Source organism: Taudactylus pleione, unplaced genomic scaffold (genome assembly GCF_031769625.1).
Source record: "Taudactylus pleione unplaced genomic scaffold, aTauple2 ptg000350l, whole genome shotgun sequence".
NCBI classification, from domain to species: Eukaryota; Metazoa; Chordata; class Amphibia; order Anura; family Myobatrachidae; genus Taudactylus; species Taudactylus pleione.
Window position 1 is genome coordinate 1,153,433 of NW_028284751.1, and position 25,400 is coordinate 1,178,832.

Below are 25,400 nucleotides of genomic sequence, written 5' to 3' on the forward strand. Positions count from 1 at the left end.
CTATATAGCAGTCTGTGCACATGGGCACACAGTGACATTGGTGTGAGAGGTGGGTGAATAGGAGAGGTTACATAGCAGTCTGTGCACAGGGCACACAGTGACATAGGTGTGAGTGGTGGGTGAATAGGATAGGTTACATAGCAACCTGTGCACAGGGCACACAGTGACATTGGTGTGAGTGGTGGGTGAATAGGAGAGGTTACATAGTAGTATGTGCCCAGGACACACTGTGACATTGGTGTGAGTGGTGGGTGAATAGGAGGTTACATAGCAGTCTGTGCACAGGGCACACAGTGACATTGGTGTGAGTGGTGGGTGAATAGGAGAGGTTACATAGCAACCTGTGCACAGGGCACACAGTGACATTGGTGTGAGTGGTGGGTGAATAGGAGAGGTTACATAGCAGTCTGTGCACAGGGCACACTGTGACATTGGTGTGAGTGGTGGGTGAATAGGAGAGGTTACATAGCAGTCTGTGCACAGGGCACACAGTGACATAGGTGTGAGTGGTGGGTGAATAGGAGAGGTTACATAGCAGTCTGTGCACAGGGCACACAGTGACATTGGTGTGAGAGGTGGGTGAATAGGAGAGGCTACATAGCAGTCTGTGCACAGGGCACACAGTGAAATTGGTGTGTGTGGTGGGTGAATAGGATTGGCTATATAGCAGTCTGTGCACATGGGCACACAGTGACATTGGTGTGAGAGGTGGGTGAATAGGAGAGGTTACATAGCAGTCTGTGCACAGGGCACACAGTGACATAGGTGTGAGTGGTGGGTGAATAGGAGAGGTTACATAGCAACCTGTGCACAGGGCACACAGTGACATTGGTGCGAGTGGTGGGTGAATAGGAGAGGTTACATAGCAACCTGTGCACAGGGCACACAGTGACATTGGTGTGAGTGGTGGGTGACTAGGAGAGGTTACATAGCAGTCTGTGCACAGGGCACACAGTGACATTGGTGTGAGTGGTGGGTGAATAGGAGAGGTTACATAGCAGTCTGTGCACAGGGCACACAGTGACATTGGTGTGAGTGGTGGGTGAATAGGAGAGGTTACATAGCAGTCTGTGCACAGGGCACACAGTGACATTGGTGCGAGTGGTGGGTGAATAGGAGAGGTTACATAGCAACCTGTGCACAGGGCACACAGTGACATTGGTGTGAGTGGTGGGTGAATAGGAGAGGTTACATAGCAGTCTGTGCACAGGGCACACAGTGACATTGGTGTGAGTGGTGGGTGACTAGGAGAGGTTACATAGCAGTCTGTGCACAGGGCACACAGTGACATAGGTGTGAGTGGTGGGTGAATAGGAGAGGTTACATAGCAACCTGTGCACAGGGCACACAGTGACATTGGTGTGAGTGGTGGGTGAATAGGAGAGGTTACATAGCAGTCTGTGCACAGGGCACACAGTGACATTGGTGTGAGTGGTGGGTGACTAGGAGAGGTTACATAGCAGTCTGTGCACAGGGCACACAGTGACATAGGTGTGAGTGGAGGGTGAATAGGAGAGGTTACATAGCAACCTGTGCACAGGGCACACAGTGACATTGGTGTGAGTGGTGGGTGAATAGGAGAGGTTACATAGCAGTCTGTGCACAGGGCACACAGTGACATTGGTGTGAGTGGTGGGTGACTAGGAGAGGTTACATAGCAGTCTGTGCACAGGGCACACAGTGACATAGGTGTGAGTGGTGGGTGAATAGGAGAGGTTACATAGCAACCTGTGCACAGGGCACACAGTGACATTGGTGTGAGTGGTGGGTGAATAGGAGAGGTTACATAGCAGTCTGTGCACAGGGCACACTGTGACATTGGTGTGAGTGGTGGGTGAATAGGATAGGTTACATAGCAGTCTGTGCACATGGGCACACAGTGACATTGGTGTGAGAGGTGGGTGAATAGGAGAGGTTACATAGCAGTCTGTGCACAGGGCACACAGTGACATAGGTGTGAGTGGTGGGTGAATAGGAGAGGTTACATAGCAGTCTGTGCACAGGGCACACAGTGACATTGGTGTGAGAGGTGGGTGAATAGGAGAGGCTACATAGCAGTCTGTGCACAGGGCACACAGTGAAATTGGTGGGTGAATAGGATAGGCTATATAGCAGTCTGTGCACATGGGCACACAGTGACATTGGTGTGAGAGGTGGGTGAATAGGAGAGGTTACATAGCAGTCTGTGCACAGGGCACACAGTGACATAGGTGTGAGTGGTGGGTGAATAGGATAGGTTACATAGCAACCTGTGCACAGGGCACACAGTGACATTGGTGTGAGTGGTGGGTGATTAGGAGAGGTTACATAGTAGTATGTGCCCAGGACACACTGTGACATTGGTGTGAGTGGTGGGTGAATAGGAGGTTACATAGCAGTCTGTGCACAGGGCACACAGTGACATTGGTGTGAGTGGTGGGTGAATAGGAGAGGTTACATAGCAACCTGTGCACAGGGCACACAGTGACATTGGTGTGAGTGGTGGGTGAATAGGAGAGGTTACATAGCAGTCTGTGCACAGGGCACACTGTGACATTGGTGTGAGTGGTGGGTGAATAGGAGAGGTTACATAGCAGTCTGTGCACAGGGCACACAGTGAAATTGGTGTGTGTGGTGGGTGAATAGGATTGGCTATATAGCAGTCTGTGCACATGGGCACACAGTGACATTGGTGTGAGAGGTGGGTGAATAGGAGAGGTTACATAGCAGTCTGTGCACAGGGCACACAGTGACATAGGTGTGAGTGGTGGGTGAATAGGAGAGGTTACATAGCAACCTGTGCACAGGGCACACAGTGACATTGGTGCGAGTGGTGGGTGAATAGGAGAGGTTACATAGCAACCTGTGCACAGGGCACACAGTGACATTGGTGCGAGTGGTGGGTGAATAGGAGAGGTTACATAGTAGTATGTGCACAGGACACACAGTGACATTGGTGTGAGTGGTGGGTGAATAGTATAGGTTACATAGCAGTCTGTGCACAGGGCACACAGTGACATTGGTGTGAGTGGTGGGTGAAGGCACTGCTGCCGCCAGTCTGTATAGCGCTGGTAGTCACATGGGCCACTCCTGCGACAAGGCCCCTATGCAAAGTAGTACAACTAGAACACCTCAAATACAAAAAAAAATTTGGCAGAAGCGATTTAATCGTGGGCGTAGCCGTGGGCAAAAGCTAGTAATGTAATAGTTATGTGTCTAATGAGAGAGCTCTTCCTATTCCCAGCACGGTGTGCAGTCACAATGTCTCCGTTCAGAATGTCAACATTTCCATTAGGCTTAAGGTTAGGGATAGAATTACAGAAAAAATAAAATGTTAACCTGCTGAATATTGTAATTATGAACATGGTGACATTCTCAATGTCGACACTGCGACCCCATAGGCCTTCTCATGTCGACATTGTGAATGTTATAAATACTATACCACAGCACACTGCTAGTAACCCCATTTTAGCAGAACGCAGGAGCCACTCTCGGCTCATCTTGCAAACAGTTGCTGATAACTGAATACAAATTTACTGCACATAGTTTATTTGAAAGATGACTGCTCACATCAAACTAATCAAAACCAAATAAAGTTGTAGTTGAAAAAAGTGAATTAAATTAAAACAAGGCGTTGCAAAATAGCAATTTAATAAGCTTGTATCTAGGTTTATTCATCCCAATGATGATAGTATGTTGCGATGCGACAGGGTGCATTGAATTGTGAAGAAGTATCAAACAGATATAGGTCAGAAAGGCTTACTATGTAAAATGGTGTAATTGATTTGATGCCGTTACCGCGAGCCACACCCCCCATTTTCGTCATGCTGGGCACTTGCCCAGCGCTTCGGGAGCTGCTGGACAAGCCCCCAGTCTGTAACATAGCCGGCACTGTGTATATGGATGACGCGTGTGTCAGCCAGTAACCGCTGCTCAACTCTGCAGAGCAGCGATGTCACCGTGTTCTCTCCAACTTCCCCCCTGCTCGCGGGACACTGCGGCACGCGGGTGGGATAGCAGGATAGTGCTTATAAAACAGGACTGTCCCGCTGGAATCAGGACATTTGGGAGGTATACGTTTATGCTGCCGGCGGCATCTAGACTACAGAATCCTGGCGTGGGTTAACTGACCTACGCCGGGAGACCAGCGCCCGGCAACCCGATCGAAGGGATTCCGAGCTTGGACAGCCGCCTGGGGGGAGGGCTAGCTTTAGGGTTCCCGGGGGGAACGGGATTAGGCACCCCCCCAGGAGGTTAGGTTTAGGCTAGGGTGAGGGAGGGTTAGGGTTAGGCACCCCCGGGGGAAGGTTAGGGATAGGCACCCCCCCCCAGGAGGTTAGGGTTAGGCTAGGGTGAGGGAGGGTTAGGCACCCCTGGGGGAAGGTTAGGGTTAGGCACCCCCCCCCAGGGGACTTATGTTTAAGCGGCGGGGAAAGGGGGGGGTTAGGTTTAGGCACTTAGAGGGGGGATTAGGGTTAGGCACGGGGGGGTTGTTGGGGTTAGGCACCCTAAAGGAGGGTTGGGGTTAGGGGGTAGAGTTAGGTTAGTAAGTACTTACCTTCTAGATGATCAGAATACCCTTACATGTCGGGATGGCGCTGCCGGGAATTGTACCGCCGGCCATGCGCATGTGTATCATACCGAATCCCAGTTGGGAGTATGCCTAAAGTTTGATCATGTTCCCTGTCTGACATTCGTCTAACCAGCATGACCATGTGATGTACTAGGGGCCCCATTTACAAACGAAACAAAATACCAGAGGGAATTTTTGTTTAGTATCACTGTGATACAAATGAAAATTCCACTGTTATTTAGTAATACTTACCCCCTCCGGCGAGGTCCAGCGAAGTCGAAGTCCTCAGCGAGGTCCTCCGCTGGGCACCTAACGCTGCCAGCGACAGGCCTCATGTGTTATGCGTGATGGTCCGTTTGCGCATGTGCATGACACGGAGACCCGGCAGTGCCTGGAAGGCTTCGTTGAAGCCGGAAATTTACCGCAGGGTCTCCATTGCCGGCAATGGGGCCTGCATCGCTCTCGCCATCTAAATGTTGGCGAGAGCGATACGGTAATCTAAGATTACCGCTGTTTACTAAATACAGAAACCTGGCATAACCGCTTTAGCGAGCGCTAAAGGGGTTATTTTTCGTTTGTAAATGGGCCCTAGATGTTCTGAACTAAAGCTGGGTACGCACTATACGACGTGTGTACCCAGCAACGGCATGACGCAATGAAGCATATACGCTACATAATCCTGTGTATGATTGCGCGATATATCGTTCCTTGCTGCATTGACTAGCATGGCGTCTTTCATTGCATTGTCTACTGTGCGGCACAGGAGATGGGACAATGCGATGAGCAACCACCGTGCATGTGCGATCGAATGTACAATCCGCGACGGAACGATACATCCTAAGACTGATCGCATTGTGTCTACCTGGCTTAGGTTAGAGGGCAAGAAATTACATCCCTACCTCCCCAGGTTCCCTTCGTGGAGCAAGCTTCTTTTGTTTGCTATGTATAGGAGATCCATTTTCCATTTTGTTTTTGTTTTATTTTTTATTTAACCAAAGCGCTGAATTAATGCCCCCACCACCATTAAAGTAAGCAGTGGTTATCCATTCCCAGGGGGCCCGGCCGAGGTAATGAAATCTGTAAACAGCCCCTCAGCAAGTCCTGCAACATCTTATAAGTCGTCTTAAGAACTCAGTGGGGTATAAGCACTCCCAAAGGAAACCTTTAGCTATGCTTAATTGGATAATGAGGCTGTATCCTAGAAGGAGACCATCTGCCAAGCCAGATCCATTGGCAATTAGAACATTCGCTAAAAGGGCTCGTTTCACACTTGGATACCGAACGTTGATATTCTCAGATAATACGAAATGACAATCTGGCGTAATAGGAAAGCAAGTTAATTGTAACACACACATCCCAGTGGTTTCAGAGCTACAAACTTGCCACGCAAACTGCTTAATGAACGAGGACTGTCGGCACTTCGCATTTATGTTTGTTGAAAGGGTAGATTTGGAAGGGGGCAAAGGTTTGTATTTGTAGAGTAATAAATGCAGGAGGGATTGACAATAGCATGGCTGTGACACAAGGTCAGCACAGCATCAGTGTAACCGAGAAGAGTGGGGAGAAGCTGCTGTGTAGAGTCGTTGGGTCAGCAACTTCTCATGCATACATCCAATCGCGCCCTATGTATAGCAGCAAAGTGACATTCAAATGAAGATGCAGGTTAGAAGCTGTTTTGTGTCCTCCTCTGTTCATTGTGCTGACGTGGTGTCCATTATTTATTTGATTTATCAAACCTTCTAAAGGGTACAAGTGTCATTGTTACACATAGCCAGTGGCGCACACAGGGGGGGGGGGGGTTCTGAGTGCCCAGAAAACTTACTGAAGAAAAAAAAAATTTTCCCCATGATTGTGGCCCCGCCCCCTTGCACCATCATGCCACTATTCGCAGGTCTGTGGGGAGGTGGTGGATCCATTTAGACATGATTCTATGAGAATCACATAATATATATATACATGTACACTATGTATGTGTGTTGTGTTTATTCTGGGGTAATTAGCTCAGTAGAGGGGTCAGTGGTGCAGTGTCTAGGTGCTTAAATAAGTGTTCACACGCAGCTTTTCAGGTTGTAAAATAAATTTGCGTTTTACTGTCAGCATCCAGAGACAAGATATCAAAAACCTAGCCCCCATTTAGGGCACTACCTCACTGCTTGAACCCTGACTAACAGGGCAGCTAATCTGTAAACATAACCATTTCGGGGGCCTATTCATCATGTTAATTATTGGGGCCCTCAGAGCCTGATTCAGCAGTGCATGCACATTCCTGATGTTCGGGAATCTGAGCAGGCGCATGACCCGTTCTGCGCATGTGCAGATCGGGTCTGCGAGGCCGCATGTAAACTGGCAGCAGACTGTCAGTGATTGGGAGCGGGGAGGGGGCAGTGGCAGCCTCCGTTACCCGAAATATATCTCGCCAGCGGAGGGGCTGGCAGGGTTCACATTGCCGTTAATATCTGCATTGTGAAGAGGGGGCGGGGCTATGATGACGCGATCACGCTGTCACACCCATACCCCGCCCCCTTTTGCTACAACACGCCCCCCTGCAGTGGAAGCCCTACAGCTCCCTCCCGGAAGGAGAGAGCTAAAAGTCAGTAAGTATGAGTTTGGGGGGGGGGGGGGTAAGGGAAGGGAAGAGACCAGGATCTCCGTCTGCTGATGGAGGTTTCCTGGCCTCTTCCTTTCAACTGTGGCAGCCGGCTGTGTGCCCCCATGGGTCACCTTAGCCGGCCAATGTTACGCAGTTTATCCGATGCTGCGTTGGACAACGCTTCTCGGATAAGTAATGCACAGGAGGCGTGATGCCTCCTGCTGTATTACCATATCTGCAAGGATCGCAATTAGAAAGCTGCCTGCATGCATACATCATATCTATAGCCTGTGTGCATACATCATATATCTATAGCCTGCGTGCAGCTTTGCAATTGCGATCCTTACAGAATCAGGCCCTCAGTCTTTAGTCCTGTCTCGCACGTAAAGACCAGTCTCTCTTGTGGTCCTCCCTGCTGCATGCAAGTATATACACTGGCCTCTTGGTCTTCTCAGATTCAAGGCCCACTGGCCTGACGGCCTGGCTTTCACACCCCACCTGGGCTGTAGACACACTTGTCCACCACTGCCATAAATTGTAATAATTACTTGGAATAGGGATGGCCATCGACCCATCGATTATTAACAACCATTGATGGCTAATCACCGATGATTTTGCCATCTATGGCAAGTAGTTCTCTGCCTTCAATGGCACAGAGCCCTGCAGTGTTTTTTTTTCCCCTCCCTGGTGCCGGGACATGGAGCATAGCTCTGTCCCCCACCCCAAAGACGGCCCACAAAGCTTCATCCCCACCACTGTTTGACCCACTGTTCTGTGAATAATATGGCAGGAATAACCATAGGTAGACAAAACCATTGATGGTTCCCGACGATGGTTTCATACCATCGAGGTTAACCACTAATGGTTGATGGTTAACCCACAGACTGTCATCCCTAACTTAGAATACTGCAGCAATCCTTGCTTAGATCTGAGTGCGGCAGCCAATCTGGGAGAGGCGGAGGTGTAATTAAGCAAACAATCCAGACTAGTTTTGTCTGGGCCAATTAGTGGACAAGAACTTTAAGGGTATGCTCGGCTCATTTCTCCAGTAGTTTTGTTTACCATGGAGCAAGCATATTCTAAAATTGGGATCACAGACATGCAGAATAAAAAGGGGCGATCACCGCCCCTTACTAACTAAGGAATGCAGTTGTACAGATGGCTCCTTCCCCCCTTCCCGCACTGAGACCGTTCTATTTGACATGTTTTCCTATCGTAACAGCCTCATTTATCAACGAGTTTATCACTCAAAACTAGTGATAAATGTCACAGTGTATGATAAATGGTGCTCCAGCCAATCGGCTCCCAACTGTCATTTTTCTAACAGTTGACAGTTGGGGGCTGATTGGCTGAGCACCATTTATCATAAAAAGTGATATTTATCACTAGTTTTGAGTGATAAACTCGTTGATAAATGAGGCCCTTAGGGGTCTATTTACTAAGCAGTGTTAGGAGACAGAGTGAAAAGTGATAAGAAAGTGATAAGGTGCCGGCCAATTAGCTCCCAACTGTCATCTCACAGGCTGTGTTTGAAAAATGACAGTTGGGAGCTGATTGGCTGGCACCTTATCACCTTCTTATCACTTTTCACTCTGTCTCCTAACACTGCTTAGTAAATAGACCCCTTAGTTTGTTACAAAACTAGCTGCTTCCAAAAACAGTAGCACGCTATAACAATAATAGGAATGGATTCATACCTATGGAACGCACCTGGTAACCTTTAAGAACAGTATCATTGAATTCTAAAGCACACATAGAGAAATACATTTTTAGCATACAGTATTTAGCAGTGGCTGGTAAGCGGGAATGACAAGTGGGGCTCAATCTTTTATATTAATGTACTCTCTCCATACAGAGCATAGTGGACATTTACCCTAGTTACTTCATATTAAAGATTCAATACACATATATGAACATTGTGATGGCTTCACTTGCTCTGTAAGGTTTTGAAAACTGCATAGACGTCCCAATGTAACTGTGGGCCTGATTCAGAGCCGAACGCTCTGACCAGAGCGCTCGCTCTGAATCAGGGCCCTCCTCCATGAAAATGGAGCGGCCTCCTGGCCGCTCGCATAGCGGTGGGTGACCACCCACAGCATATGCGAGCGTCCATGATGATGGTCGCGATGGTCTTGACCATCGCGACCATCGGGCTTGCGACGGAGACCCTGCGGTAGGGTCTCGCTGCCGCAAGCCCTGGAGTGATTTTGGCTCTATCAGAGCCAAAATCACTCCCACTGACATCACTAGTGATGTCAGTGGGGCCGGCTTCAGACGGTAGGCGTTCCCATGGGAACGCCTCCGTCTGGCAGGCACGCCCACCAAAGGGGGCGTGCTGTCAATCAACATTGACAGCACGCCCCCTTTGGTGCGAGACCCGGAGCGTTGGAAAGCCTGAATGACCCCCTGTGTTCATGTAGCATCTTAAGGTGAGAGTATTATATCCCATGTTATTCTATTGATCCAGGAAACTATTTTAATAGCTCTTTAATTTGAGTACAGAGTGTCTAGTCTGCCGGTGATATATCTGTAACCAAGCAATAATGTTGGTAGTCAGCTCTAGTTTGCAAAAGGTCAATGTTCATTGTAGTGTTACTGATCTATAATACACACATTAACCTAGGGATATTGCACGGCAGACAGGTGTTATTGAGCAAATCAAAACCTTAATGTATTTATCTTTGAAGTACGGTCTCTTGGGCACTTGCAAACAATTGCGATCTGATGTGCAATTACAAGTAGATTGGACATGAGCACACGCTGAGGTCTGATTTTTCTCTAAATTTGTATACAAGATGATATCTCCAAGGTTTGATGCTTTTATAAAAGAAACATTGGTTTTGTAAATAGTTTCCTATCAACTACATTATAAATCGCATAATTAAGGCCTCAAATACAATTCATAAGACTGAAAAGTAGGATCTGGGAGAATGACCCCAAAATTGTGGAGTCTCCCATACCAGGACCATACTGAATGTGGCACAAGCGTTTCTGCAGCCCAGGGCACAAGGTCGAGGGGTAGCACGGCTGCCTGGTACTTAACCTGCCTTCACCGATCAATGCCAGTGCTGTGGCCAGAGCTATGAAGAAAGTAGAATGTGTAGGGTGGCCTGCACACCCATGGCCATGGGTATAACTACCATAGGTGCAAGGGGTGCAACTGCTATGGGGCCCAGAGCTGAGGGGGCAGTGGCATATCTATAATGGTGCAGTGTGTGCGGGGCCCCGCGCCGCATACACTGCACCCATATTTTTTTTTAAACTTACCTGTCCGAGGTCCCGCGTCGGGTGTCACTGCTGCTCAGAACACCAGGAAAATGGCCGCCGCGGCCATTTTCCGGTATTCTGCGCATGTGCAGTAGAATCCGGGCACACTCTAGTCCCCGGAGTCTAGTAATGCTCCGGTGGCTGGCCAGCCGCGTCAGTCGGCTGCCAGCCACCAGGGAGAGAGGAGGGGGCCCCACACGAGGAGTGCACACGGGCCCCCTCCTCTCTTAAAACGCCCCTGTGAGGGGGGCCTATCTTCCTAGACCAAATTACATATGTTATATACATTTTTTACCACTGGGTGGTACATAGGGGCCCTTACAAACTTCAAATACCTAGTTATGCCCCTGCCCATGGGATTGAAGTGTACAGGTATGGCACAGTCCTAGACGTCCCAGGAAAGTAGGCGAGTGTGGCCTTTTTATGTCACACATTTGGTCACTTCACCGTATTTTTTTTATTTTTAATTGGTTACAATTTACAGTAGCTGTCACATTATCTCAAACACATAGGGCTCTGAACCAGCAAGATCAATATATTATGGGGTCTATTTACTAAGCCTTGGATAGAGATAAAGTGAACGGAGATAAACTACCAGCCAATCGGCTCCTAACTGCCATGTCACAGACTGTGTTTGAAAGACATCAGTAAGGAGCTCATTGGCTGTTACTTTATCGCCATCCAAGGCTTAGTAAATAGGCCCCATGTCTGGGATCGACAGTGGCGAGGTAAATAATACACACATAGCTGTCCCTCTCCATAGACCACTTTGCAATGGGGATCCGGTCTAAAGATCTACAGTAAAAAGGTAGACCATGTCTAGATAGACGCCAGATGTTAGACAGACAAAAGGTCAACACACTAAAGGTCGACATGTAAGAAGGTCGACTGGTACAAATGGTCGACAGGGTCAAAAGGTCGACATGAAAATGAGACCCTTGGCTGCCTGGAAGATGATTATCGTTCAGTGTAGATGTGTACCCACATCTGCGGCTCAATCCCCGAAAACACCGGGTTTTGGGGGTTAACCGCAAATATTTAGTATTTAGTACTGTATCTCCGATACCTGCTGTGATCCCTCCATCCCCACTGGCAGCCGCAGACCCCCCATATGTTTCTTTGGGGGGATGCGATGCTGCCAAATTGACCAACTTGCGGAATGCCATGCATTCTGGAGATTGGCCACTGCAACTAGTGCCATCGGAAGATGTCGTCAGCCGCTGTAGCCTATGGGCTATACTTTGCATAATTAGCCGGGAGAGGGTTCCCCCCCGGAACCCTCCCTGGCAATGGTGGCCATGCAGGTGCAGTAGCCCTGGGAGCTTTCCGGGCACATCCTCTCGGAGCCCATGTGCCGGTTAATACATTGCACCAGTATAATCGCTTTTTTGCAATGCGATCATGGTCGGTAATGTCGCGCCCAGATCACATTGGAATTGCGATCATTAATAAATGGGCCTTTAAGTGTTTGTTGGTAACTTTCCCGGAAATGTAAATGTTCCTTTGTTTAAGGTGAGGCGCACAAGTTTATTTTAATTATTATTTTTTTTCTGCCATAAACCCCCAATAACATCCAACTGTCTGTAGTCCGACGCCATAGCGCTTGTGGCGTGTAATGCCTTTATCTGCAGTCCCTTTAATGCTGCTGTGCTCATATGCATTTGGGAGAGTTTTACTTTTAACAGGCTTAGGGGCTGATTCAGCAGGACAAGCAAGTGCAATGCTGATCGCAGATTCCCGATTATCTGGAATCTGCCCGTGCGCAGGACCCATTCTGCGAGTGTGCAGAATGGATCCTGCGTCGTCGCACGCAGTCTCTTCTGTGCCTCTGCCTGATTATGGGGCAGTGCGGGGTCGACCGGCGTCCCCTGAAACGGGGACATGTCCGTCCTGCTTTCCGGGAGTGGCAAGGCCAGGGACTGCGTCGACCAGTGTCCTGGCCTCGCAAGCCGGTCAGCCTGAGTAAGCTGAGGCTTACTTGGCTGGCTGGTGGCCATCGCGACAATCGACCACTGATGGTCGCGATGGTGATCCCAGCTTACGACCTCCGTCGCAGTGCTGGGATCGCAAATGCAGCCGGGGCTGTCGTACACCTCCTGGTGCATTTGCATAATGGCAAGGACGGAATTGCAAAGCTGCCTGCGTGCATACCTATCTATAACCTGCGTGCATACATCATATTTCTTTTGCCTGCGTGCATACATCATATTTCTTTTGCCTGCGTGCATACATCATATATCTATTGCTTGCGTGCATACATCCTATATCTATAGCCTGCCTGCATACATCATATATCTATAGCCTGCGTGCATACATCATATATCTATAGCCTGCCTGCATACATCATATATCTATAGCCTGCGTGCACACATCATATATCTATAGCCTGCGTGCACACATCATATATCTATAGCCTGCGTGCACACATCATATATCTATAGCCTGCGTGCACACATCATATATCTATAGCCTGCGTGCACACATCATATATCTATAGCCTGCGTGCACACATCATATATCTATAGCCTGTGTGCTTACATCATATATCTATAGCCTGTGTGCTTACATCATATGTATAGCTTGCGTGCTTACATCATATGTTTAGCTTGCGTGCATACATCATATATCTATAGCTTGCGTGCATACATCATATGTATAGCTTGCGTGCATACATCATATATCTATAGCCTGCGTGCATACATCCTATATCTATAGCCTGCGTGCATACATCCTATATCTATAGCCTGCCTGCACACATCATATATCTATAGCCTGCCTGCATACATCATATATCTATAGCCTGCCTGCATACATCATATATCTATAGCCTGCGTGCTTACATCATATATCTATAGCCTGCGTGCATACATCCTATATCTATAGCCTGCGTGCATACATCCTATATCTATAGCCTGCGTGCATACATCCTATATCTATAGCCTGCCTGCACACATCATATATCTATAGCCTGCCTGCATACATCATATATCTATAGCCTGCCTGCATACATCATATATCTATAGCCTGCCTGCACACATCATATATCTATAGCCTGTGTGCTTACATCATATGTATAGCTTGCGTGCTTACATCATATGTTTAGCTTGCGTGCATACATCATATGTTTAGCTTGCGTGCATACATCATATATCTATAGCCCGCGTGCATACATCATATGTATAGCTTGTGTGCATACATCATATATCTATAGCCTGCGTGCATACATCATATATCTATAGCCTGCGTGCATACATCATATCTATAGCCTGCGTGCATACATCCTATATCTATAGCCTGCGTGCATACATCCTATATCTATAGCCTGCGTGCATACATCCTATATCTATAGCCTGCCTGCACACATCATATATCTATAGCCTGCCTGCACACATCATATATCTATAGCCTGCCTGCATACATCATATATCTATAGCCTGCCTGCACACATCATATATCTATAGCCTGCCTGCACACATCATATATCTATAGCCTGTGTGCTTACATCATATGTATAGCTTGCGTGCTTACATCATATGTTTAGCTTGCGTGCATACATCATATGTTTAGCTTGCGTGCATACATCATATATCTATAGCCCGCGTGCATACATCATATGTATAGCTTGTGTGCATACATCATATATCTATAGCCTGCGTGCATACATCATATATCTATAGCCTGCGTGCATACATCATATCTATAGCCTGCGTGCATACATCCTATATCTATAGCCTGCGTGCATACATCCTATATCTATAGCCTGCGTGCATACATCCTATATCTATAGCCTGCGTGCAGCTGTGCAATTGCTGTTCTTGCTGAATCGCCCCCTTGGGCTGTGAGCATCAACTGGCTGCAGGGATGAGGTCTCCCAACCTATTAGCAGTTTTCTTAGCTAGAACAGGTGGGTTAAGGCAAAATTATAATGAGAAGAAAATAATGTATAGAGAACGTTAAGTGACTGCTTGTACAAAGTTAGGGCTGGGGAGCAAGTTCCATAGGAGGGGAGCAGCACAGGGAAGCCCAGGACATAGAGGTGACAGAGGAAGAAAGGATAGGGTGGGAGGGAGTATGTACTGAGATGTGTGTGAGAGGGAGCGAGCGGCTCTGTATCAGGGCCGGTTTTTATTTTATTTTTTTTGGTTCGGCCTCTTGGCCGCTCGCATAGCTGTGGGTGACCACCCACAGCTATTGCGAGCGGCCATGATGTTCGCGATGGTCAAGACCATCGCGACCATCGGGCTTGCGACGATAACTCTTGTGGTAGGGTCTAGTGGCCACAAGCCCCAGAGAGATTTCGGCTCTAACAGAGCAGGAATCTCTCCACTGACATCACATGGGAACGCCTCAGTTTGGGCAGCCACCCCCCCCGGCCCGCCCACCACAGGGGGCGAGCTGTCACTCAACATCGACAGCTCGCCCCCTTTGGTGCAAGACCCGGAGCGGAGGATTGCCCGTCGCTAGCCGGGTCTCGCGCATGCGCACTACAGAGCCGGCTCCGTCGTGCGCATGCGCTGTGGGCCACCATCGACCCGGTTGCGAGCGCTCATCGCTTGCGACCGGGTCTGAATCAGGCCCTGAGTTCCCGTTAAAGTGAGGGCGAGTAGCTTAAACTGGATTCTGTATGGGAAGAGGAAGCCAGCGAAGGAGCAGCTCCAAGAGGAGAGGCGGAGTCAGAGGGTCACGATAGGAAGCGGAGACGAGCGACGGCGTTGAGGACCGATTTACGAGAACACACAAAAAAAACTTGTACAAAAACAGTTGCATGTCAAATAACATCAGCACTTCTTGCAACTATAGAAATGAGCTCTGTGGTTGAAGTCGGCAACATGCAATTTTACCTTATACTACTGACTTAGGGCCTCATTTATCAACACGTTTTATCATTCACGAGTGATAAAAACGATCTATGTATGATAAATGATGCTCCAGCCAATCAGCTCCCAACTGTCATTTTTCAAACAGATGACAGTTGGGAGCTGATTGGCTGGAGCACCATTCGCATACGCAGCGAGCTTTATCACTCATTGCGTATGATGAAACGCGTTGATAAATGGGTCTCATTATATGTTATTCCCAGGATCTATTGTAATACGGTCTTTTATGTTCTCTCCATAGATAAGAGTCGAAGAGGTTGGAAAAGTGTGACAGAAAAAAAAGAATACTGACCCCTTTTTTGGTAAAACTCTTTGTGACTATATTCAAGCTGGGTATATTCCTTACATACGCGTTTTCTTTGCAGTGCTGATATATTTCCTCTCCGTATCCTTCAGGACCCCCCTTCCCTTAACTCGGAGACAGCTTAAGAGAGGAGGTGGCTCGTCTGCGGTCTCCGCGCGTATTCACCTCTATTTTGCTAGCACATTCGCCAGTGCACTCTGGCGCTATGTCACTGTCTACTGTGTCTGCTGCACAGATCTCCAGGAACATGGCAGCCTGGCCAGTGTCCCGGTAATTGTACATGCCAAAATCTTTGGGAAAATGGCATCCATGACATTTTTCCGGTGATTTCTGCTGTGCCGACAGAAAGTATTGTCTATGGGCGCAGATTGTCTGGTGTGGGCTCCCCTGGATACCCTGCACCCATTATAGATCTGTCCATGCCTTAACTAGGACTACAGAGGTCCTGTGTCTGCCCCCCTCCCTGAACAGGATAAGGCACAGGGAACTCCTTAGATCAGGAGGTCACCCCGCCCTCTCCTGGGGGATTCATATGCCGTACATGAGCCCCCTGTGGTCCTGCTAGTTGGGTAAAGTTGAATCTTAGTGGATGATGTAGAGCTGTAGGTTTGCAACACATTGGGGCATATTTAGCACAATCCACATTTTTAGGAAGTCATGAATATTTTTTTTAGTAAATTCATAAAGTGAAGATGAATATCTTCATGCAAATTTACTAAACAACCTCTGGGCTCCGATAAGAACTCGTCCTGGCGAGGTGCTGGAAGCAGTGTGACGCCCTGGTTTGGCTCCCCGGAGCACAGTGCACATGTGCGACTATTAGCCGGCGCATGCGACAAGGGGGGCGAAGGCGAGGGAGCCTGTCTGAAAAAAATAAAATAAATAAATTCTAGTTAATTACTGTAGGGTAATGCCATCTTGAAATGGCGTACGCCTATCCAGGCAAAGCTACGTAATGCTTAGAAGTCTGTAGTAAGGGAATCTGCCTGGTGTTGCTGATAGTATTACATTATAATGACTATATGCATTGTAAGTGATGACTATTTTTGTTCTAATTTTTTTTTTTTTTTTTTTTTTACTTAATTTTGATGTTTTTATTTTCTTCTGGAACTTCATTTGCTAAACTGCTTGCTGAAATACCCATAGGTGGGTGTGTTGGCACTTAGTGCTACATACTGTATATCTTTGTCTATACCCATGAGTCAGCAGCCAGCACATTGTGTGAATGGAACGGGAGTCTGACGGAGGGACCTGCACACTCAGGGGTTTGAACACCAGTTCATCCAATATTAAAGGCTTCTTGCAACATTGAGACGTAAATACAAAGGAAGTTACTATAGCTTTTCAAAATCTGAGCTGTTTGACTTTGCATTTACACTTACTATGCAGTTAGGTGTTTGCTATCCTCCCCTCCCCCTCCCTTCCCCCTCTTTCGCCTTATTTTCCCTGGTGCATTATAGTCCGTCTCCCCTGCAGTATCCTTCAAGTCACAATTTATTCTACACCTTAGAAGTTGATGCTGTATATTTAAATGGAACACATATATGTATAGAGCATTATATAATTTGCTGACAATGGTAAATAATAGACAATATGAGAGAATGAGAGGCTTTGCCACCTAGGGTCCTTCGTCTCCCCGGCTTCCTTGCCCCCTCTTGTAAAAAGCTGGTGCTGTCGACATTGGCCAGTAGGAAGCTATTAATCTGCGCAGTCTCCCAAAAGTATTGTTCAGATGGTAACATGAATCTGTGGCATTGGGTGTAGATTAACAGACAGTTAAAAGGTAGACAGTGTCTAGATCAGGGAAGGGGAAACTCAGGCCCAGGGGCCGTATAAGGCCCCCGGAGCCATTTGGTCTGGCTCTCTGAGCTTTTTTCTGCTAGCCTCATCTGGCTAGCAGGGTGCCTATAATGGCACCCTGCAGCCACAGAATCTATGCACTAGTGCCGCTTGGAGCGTCCTTAGGACGCTTCAGACAGTCACACCGCTGGCCTTACAGCTCCCTGAAGCATCCTCAGGATGCTCCAGGCATTCCTGTTAATCACTGGCGATCGTGGTCCTGTCCCCATTGGACATCACACGGAGAGGGCGTGGCCTGCACCGGGCCCGCAAATAATGTTATATATATCAAAATGGCCCTCGGCAGAAAAAAGGTTCCCCACCCCCTGGTCTAGATAGACACCAGATGTCAATAGGTCGACAGGGACAAAAGGTCGACACACTAATGTACTCCGCTGTCTTTGTGCATTGATTCTATGTTTGTATTATTGTGAATTGGTGTGTATGGGTTTTATAGTTTGTTTATGAATGTTATTAGAGTTTGGATTTGTACTTTGTATATTTATTTTTTGTGTGTGTGTGTGTGTGTTTTTGGTATATGTTCATTTTGTATCTGTCTGATCTTCATTCTTTTATAATTAACATATTCTACCCCAGTGTGCATTATCCTAATAAACTGACATTATCCTTACTATATTGTCATTATCCTGATGCCTTACGTTTTGTAATATCACTATCCTTTTTGAGTAAGGCAGCCATCTGTGGAATCTTTCCTGCTAGTGTAGGAATGATATTGATGACTTAGAATAATATTGAGCATCAGGGATATGGCGACTGTATTTATTTGGCAGCAGGAGCTACGGACCTGAATAACTTCCTGGGAAGCAGTGGCTATTTATTTATAACACGTTATTTATATAGCGCACACCCATTCCGCAGCGCTTTACAGTGGTAATGGGGATAAAAAATGTTTTTCTCATTGGTAAATCTGACTATGTCGGGTATATTGGGAAGAGTGTCATAGTTACCTACATTATAAAATTGCCCTCTGGGAGATTTATGTGGGCAGGTGTTACTGGTGGGGTGGGGAGTGGGATCTTGGTGCAGTGTAGAATGTAATTGTGACCGCCGCACCCACGCAGCTCAATGCCGCAAGGCAACGCGTTGAGGGTTGGGGGCCATGAGGATTCAATGACCAGCAAATGGCGCTATCGATCCCCTCGGAACACCTGCTTCACTGGGAAGATCAAAAGGTCTAGTTACTAAGCATTGTTAGGAGACAGAGTGAAAAGTGATAAGGTACCAGCCAATCAGCTCCTATGTCATCTCAGAGGCTGTGTTTGAAAAATGACAGTTGGGAGCTGATTGGTTGGCACCTTATCACTTTTCACTCTGTCTCCTAACACTGCTTAGTAACTAGACCCCTAAATCTCGCAGACGTTCCAGAAGAGTGGGCATGTACAAATGAATTGTGTGTAGCCTATGGGTGCTCGTTTACCAGCTCTTTAGCCCAAAGAAAGACCATTCACCATTTTTGTTATCGACGCATAACCTCTTATATAATTATTCATTGAATGGAAACCCCCCATGCTATATTCCCTTTACTAAGCCCCCCCATTATACCTAGCAAAGAATTAGCATAATATCCTTTCAGTAGTTGTCGCGGTGCTGCCTCTTGCAAGGAGGCCATTGTGATTCACAGAAACAGGGGGGGTGGACATTTTATGCTGATCTTCTCCTCCATTCAGGGCAAATTATATGGCCATGTGTTATTTCAAGAGCTGAATGATCTAATGTGTTGATCTGTGGCTCACACAGAACCAGTGCCAGACAATGGCAAGCCTCAGTCTGACAGCTGGCAATTAGTAGAGGGCTGACTGGGAGAGAGCGCTGCACAACTGTAGGGGTTATTAACGGGTGCTGCTATGCCTGCAGCTAGGTCGACCCATTTTAATTGGGGGTATTGTCACAATATATTTCAAGCTGGGTTTTTCTTTCTGCTTTTATTTAATAAATAAGTATTGGGAAGGGGGAAAAAAACTAATTTATTACACTTTAAATGCCAATTGCTCCATGGAGAGCTGGTCCTCTTTTTAATAAATTGACTCATTCTAATGTCCTAATGTATTCATTTAGTGTTTTCCTCTAACCTTTACAGTGTTGCGTCCAATTTATGTAACCTTTATTTTATATAGAATGCAATTTAATAATGTGTTTTAGGGCCATAATATGCTGAAGGTAGAGGCTACATCTCTATAGGATGAACCTAGCAATGTGCCCCTGTGATGTACTAGTGACATCACAGGGGCAGAAAAGTAGTATTCCATAGGGGTTGGGTATGAAATCCACAGGTAAATGAACTACATCCCTTTCCATAGATGGGTTTATTTCTCTTTATTGGCAATAGTGCTCAAGGGTGGAACTACCAGAGGCAATAAAGGAGCCAGTCCTGAGGGGGCACCACCTCTATTGCTCCAGTGTTCGTCCACTTCTAACTTCAGGCCCGGGCAACGCCGGGCCATTCCGGCTGGCTCAGACATAGTCTGCGGTTGAGCCCTACAGAGACGTGGAGGCGTGACATCATAGGTCATGCAGTCACATGCTGCCTCGCAGTCCCGCCCGTACAGTACTCAGTGACTAAATCTGTAGCCACTGGTGGGTGACGGTGTAGCCCGCAGCTGAGGGACTGGGAGCTCCTCTCCCTCCTCTGCTAGCGACAGGTCAGGTAAATCTTTTTGTGGGGGGCTGGGGAATCAAAGTGTTTTTTTATTTTTTTTCCTGTGGGAATCCATGTGTGTCGGTTTTTTCCTGTGGGGGCCAATGTGTGCGATTTTTGTTTGTTTTTTCTGTGTGTGAGGGGGCAATGTGTTTTATATTTGTCCTGTAAGGGACAAAGGTGTAGATGTACTAAGCCGTGGAGAGAGATTAAGGGGTCTACTCGCTAAGGCTCGGTGAGAGATAAAGTGGAGAGAGGGAAAGCACCTGGAAAGAGATAAAGTACCAACCATTCAGCTCGTAATTGTCATGTTATCGGCTCTGTTTGAAAAATGACAGAAGCTGATTAGTACTTTATCTCTCTCCACTTTTTCTCTCTTCAAGGCTAAGTGAATAGACCCCAAGGTGCCAACCAATCAGGTAAAAAAGAATGATTGATTTGATTAATTAAGAAACAAAATGTAAATGGAGACGTGGTCTTGCGAGAGCTGTTTTACAGGAAATAAGCGAAAAGGCCATAAAATAATACAATGTTATTAGCCAAGGATTCCTGACATGGGGTGCAAGAGAGGCTGGTCATCCTAGCCCCCTCCTCTCTCTCCTTCCTAATTGGGTAACACACCCCTGTAGTACATATATGAGGTGCACCAGAGGGTTTAAGTATGAGGGGAGCTAGCTCAGAGGACAGTACAGGGAAATGGAGATATATATGTATGTATGTATCAGGGCCGGCTCTAGGGGCAGAAAAGGGAGGGAGGTTTAACCCCCTATTGTTCCTCAGCACACTGAATTATACTTGCAACAATATATGAACACTATATGGTAACAGAACTTCAGAGATATTGGTTGCATGCATTTGCAAATATATGGGAAGCTGCTAGGCCTCGTCACGGCTTTTCTGTCACTAGCAGTCCCTAACACTAATGGGTTCACGTCCGGGGCGCAGAGCACCCCAAAAAAAGTCTGGCTCTAGGGGTGTTCGACCAGTGCGGACAAACAGGGGCGCCACCCATAGAGGGTGCACCCCTCCCCAACATCCCGATTTCAGCGGGACAGTACTATCCCTCTGTTCCACCCGTGGGCCGAAGTGGCCCGCGGGTGGTCAAATTGGGAGGTTGGGGACCCCCACCACCACAGCTGTGCCAGACCCCCGGAGTGTGAATGGATGCAGCACACATGCGCGCGGCATCCATTCACTGACGGGAGAGGGCTGGGGGAAGCCCAGCCAGTGACGGAGGGCTGGGCTTTACCCCCAGCATGACGTTATTTGGAGGCGTGCCATGCGGGCACGCCTCCAAATAACGTCATGGAGGGGGCGTGGCCTATGGTAATTAGGCCACGACCCCAATTTCGGTCGCACGCGGTTTCGCCGCACGCGATATAAGGGTGCCTTGTTAAGGGCCGGCACAGGGTGCTCCGACCCCTGGAGCCGGCCCTGGTTGCATACATCTCCCGCCTATATTGCTGTTTATTAGTTATGCCATGTGAGTGTAACAGGGTTTTTGGAATATTTTTCTGTGTACAAAAACACCTCATCAAGGCGATAATTGTATCCCAGCTCTCTACTATACTACTGACTCTTGTAAGTTTAAAAATAAATAAATAAAATCAATACTTCTAAAATTAGAAAGGTCACATCTGTGTTATCGTATCCTATATGCCAGTGGTTCTGATCACCATGAGCAAGGACTGGGGGGGGGATGGGGCGGCAAGAAGGGACCGATATTTTATTTTCCTGAACGAGCAGGTTCATAAATCTTGCTCCAGTTTAAAAAAAAAAAAAAAAATACACAAAAAAACCCCACAAATTGTTAACAATGTATTGGGCAATGACTGATATCAGATACACCTCCAGTGGCGTTATGCCAAGTTTGCTAATGCACATCCTAATTATAGCTGTGTCTTTCCAATAATGTGCTCTTTCTGCTAATTACAGTATGCATCTCGTGAATTAATCACCTTCCTTTATTCCTTCTTTGTTTTCCAGCACACGTTGGAAGCCGAGCCGGCAGCCTAATGGCCAGCAATAACACAGCCAACATAGCACAAGCCAGGAAGCTTGTAGAACAGCTGAAAATGGAGGCCAACATTGACCGAATAAAGGTTTGCAGTATATTCTGTTACATGCATTAGAACCAGGGGCTTATCTATAATGAGTGCACACAGGCGGTCCATGGGGGGCCCACATCGCACACCCTGCACCCATATTTTTGATACTTGCCTCTCCGAAGTCCCACGTCTGCTGTAGCAGCGCTGCACAAAACTCCTGGAAAATGGCCGCCGCAGTATAGCATAGTAGGGAAATCGCCAGGAAAATGGCAGTCGCGCCATTTTCCCAGTGACCTGCGCAAGCACAGAGAGGAGCGGGCACCAGTCCGGGAATGCACTTGGGCCCCCTCCTCTCTTAATAACCCCCCATTAGAACAGTTGCTAATTGTCACGAATTACCACAGACTGGACAATTAGAGGCATATTTTTGCCTGTCCATTACAAAAACTATCCAACAGTACTAACTTTCATATAGCATTCACCCCACCAAGGGCCTGAGATGGGCACTAATGGTGTTTTTCAATTGTGCAATTATCTAAGTAGTTAAAGTCGAACAGCGCATGCGTCCTGCTATGTGTGTGCGCTTGAGATGCACCGTCTTACAAGTGTATTGGAAATGTATTGGGCTGCAATTGGGAGGTGGCTAAGCAAACGCGCGGTGTGGCACCATCTTGTGTGGAGTGTCTTGCGTAGTGTCACGGGGTGTCCAAGAACTGGTTGCAAACTCAGGCGCTTATTCTCTCACAACGGAGCTCATATGCTGAAGGAGTATCTGCTCCTAGTATGGGGCTCATTCAGGTCTCTGCGGTGCGACCCCAGCGGGATCGCAGCAGCGTGCGCCTAGGAATCTACCCCCCCCCAAAGTAATAAAACATTTGTGAAGAACAACTTCAAGGGATGACAGTGTGGGTGGGGGGGTCTGTGCAGTTGCCAGGTAACTATGCACACCTCCCGCCTTTCCCAATTCATTGGCCTCAAAAGGGGCTGACTTTAAATGGCAGTAGGTGGAGTTTTGGCCGAAAGTGGGCGTGTCTGGATGGATCAGGGTAGGGACTGGGTGAATCGGGGGCACTGCTTTCTGTCCCTATATGTTGGGGGGGCTATTGGGCTGATAGCAGATTCTAATGCCTTACTTTGATTGGCAGGACTCAGCAGTACCTAGAATCTCCCATACTGCATTTGGGGGTCGAGCTTTTAGCTTTGCAGCTCTGACTATCTGGAACTCATTGCGTTGAATAGTTCATAGAGCCTCCATTCTATAAACTACTGTAGACTTAAGTTTGTTTAGAATTTTGGTGGGAGGTTTTTCAGATGCGAATGTAAAGCACTAGGAGTTGTATTGGGTTTATTATACTTTCGTCAAATAATTTTTTTTAGTTCCTTTAATTCATGAAACCCCTCAGTGGACCAATCATTCTTTTGCATGCTGACTGTTCTGGGGCCACATGTGCACCTATATCAATTATGATTGTAATCTGCTTATCCTAGACCCCCCTTCATCTTTCTAGTGCTAGTTAGCCAATGAGAGGTAATATCTGATTGCTATGGCTACAGCACAGTTGTGCCTGCAGCATTATTCTATTGGTCCATAAGAGTTTTGTGTAGGCCTATTACATGGCATCCTAAATGACCCATTGCATCCGGCATCGGCGTGGGCACTGGGTCTGAGGCAGGCTCTTGCTTTGTGTATAGCTTATGATAGATTTGGTAACTTTGCCCCCCCGCACCTCGCTAGTCTGTCACAGCAGTCAGTTCTTTGCGTTCCTAATCCTCCTTAATAGATGCATTAGGTAACATTTTGCTTTTCCGTCTGCACTTTGTTAATAAAATGTATGTATCGGAAATAAAAAAAATCCAGATGAGCATTCCGTCATCAACGGATTGTAATGCACAATGTGATTTCCAGAGTGGTGTGACTTATCTGTGTCTGCTTCGCTTACACCCGTGGAGCCATGAATAATGGAGGTGAGCACATCAAACGGTGAGAGATGGGAAATTGCAGATGTATTTTGGATAATTTAAAACATCAAGATGCTCATTGTCATTAGCCCTGCTACCTCCTTCACAAGCCAACACCCCCTGCCGCTCCCGTGTTGACAGCTATTAATGTCATTACGTCTGTTTAACTCTTGGAGCTATTGTGCTTCGAAGATGCCTATAACAAATTATTTACCTCTTCTCCGTTGTAAGAATTGGTTCATGTGAGTAGTGTATTCGTAATGGCTGAAGACCCTGTCGGAGCCTTATAAAGATCCATTGTGAAGGGTCCTAGGCAAGATACTGGTCCGGGGCCCATTCTCCCAATTCAGTTTGTCAAGGAAACGGATAAAATAAAATGGGCTAGTGTGCTACATGTCCATCAGTAGTCATCGGGTCCTTGGTGTAAGCCTAAATTGTCTAATGGATTATCTGATCTTGAACCCTGTACCATTGTTTTCTACTAGGGATGGCCATCAACCATTGATGGCTAACAACCATCTATGATAAACTTACAATGGTTTTGCCGTCGATGGTAGAAATCTAATGGTTCTCTAGCTTAGACCCTCGACATGACCCATGAAGCCCCGCCCTCACTCTCTGATTGGCCCGCTACCTGGCAAGTTGTAAAGCAGGGATGACCATCGATGGATGAAACATACCATTGAGGTCCACCACCAATGGTGCTACCAATGGTGACCATCAATGGTTAATCCACCGATGGCCATCACTAGTTCCTACTGGACCCATCTTGCTTTCTCCTGGAGGCAGCATGACAAACTCCATGTCACTGTAATATCACTTTTGGTTTTGACCACCATTGTCTTAAGACTGGTAGCAGCAAACGCAAAAAGCAAGCAAGGGTCAAGTGACAAACTGGGAGATTTATCAAGCCTTGGTGAGAGATAGCGGAGATTCAGCTTCTTCCATTTCATAGACTGTGTTCGATAAATGACAGTTATTATAAGTTGCTTTGGGCAACAAGACCAATCTCTCTCCATGGCTCGATATCTCTCTCCCATAGTCTACTGAGATTTGGTGAACTATTATTCATCTGGTTTCCAAGCTGAAGCTGGAATTGGATTTTGTAAGGGGCATAGTGCCATGATGATGGGGTGTGGCTACATCACAATGAGGATAGTTTGCCCCTTAGTCCCTTCCTCACCCCTCTAAACACCCATTCATTGAGTGTGCGTGGTACCCATTCACTGCTGCTCTGTATATCTTACCATATATATATATATATATACTGTACCTTCAACAGGTACCACTGCAGGACAGACCGTGGGA

The 25,400-nt window shown here is 47.2% G+C and overlaps 1 protein-coding gene across 2 annotated transcripts in view; it reads left to right on the forward strand.

Annotated features, from left to right (window-relative positions):
- Positions 1-25,400, forward strand: part of GNG2 (G protein subunit gamma 2) — a 77,660-nt gene that overhangs the window by 43,134 nt on the left and 9,126 nt on the right. The window contains exons 3-4 of one of the 2 annotated variants that reach the window (XM_088444165.1): positions 15,528-15,588; positions 22,072-22,187. In XM_088444165.1, coding sequence (XP_088300291.1) covers positions 22,101-22,187 — 87 coding nt within the window. In that variant the 5' untranslated portion in view covers positions 15,528-15,588; positions 22,072-22,100. The remainder of the gene's footprint in view (positions 1-15,527; positions 15,589-22,071; positions 22,188-25,400) is intronic. The other variant, XM_088444166.1, reaches the window with a different exon arrangement.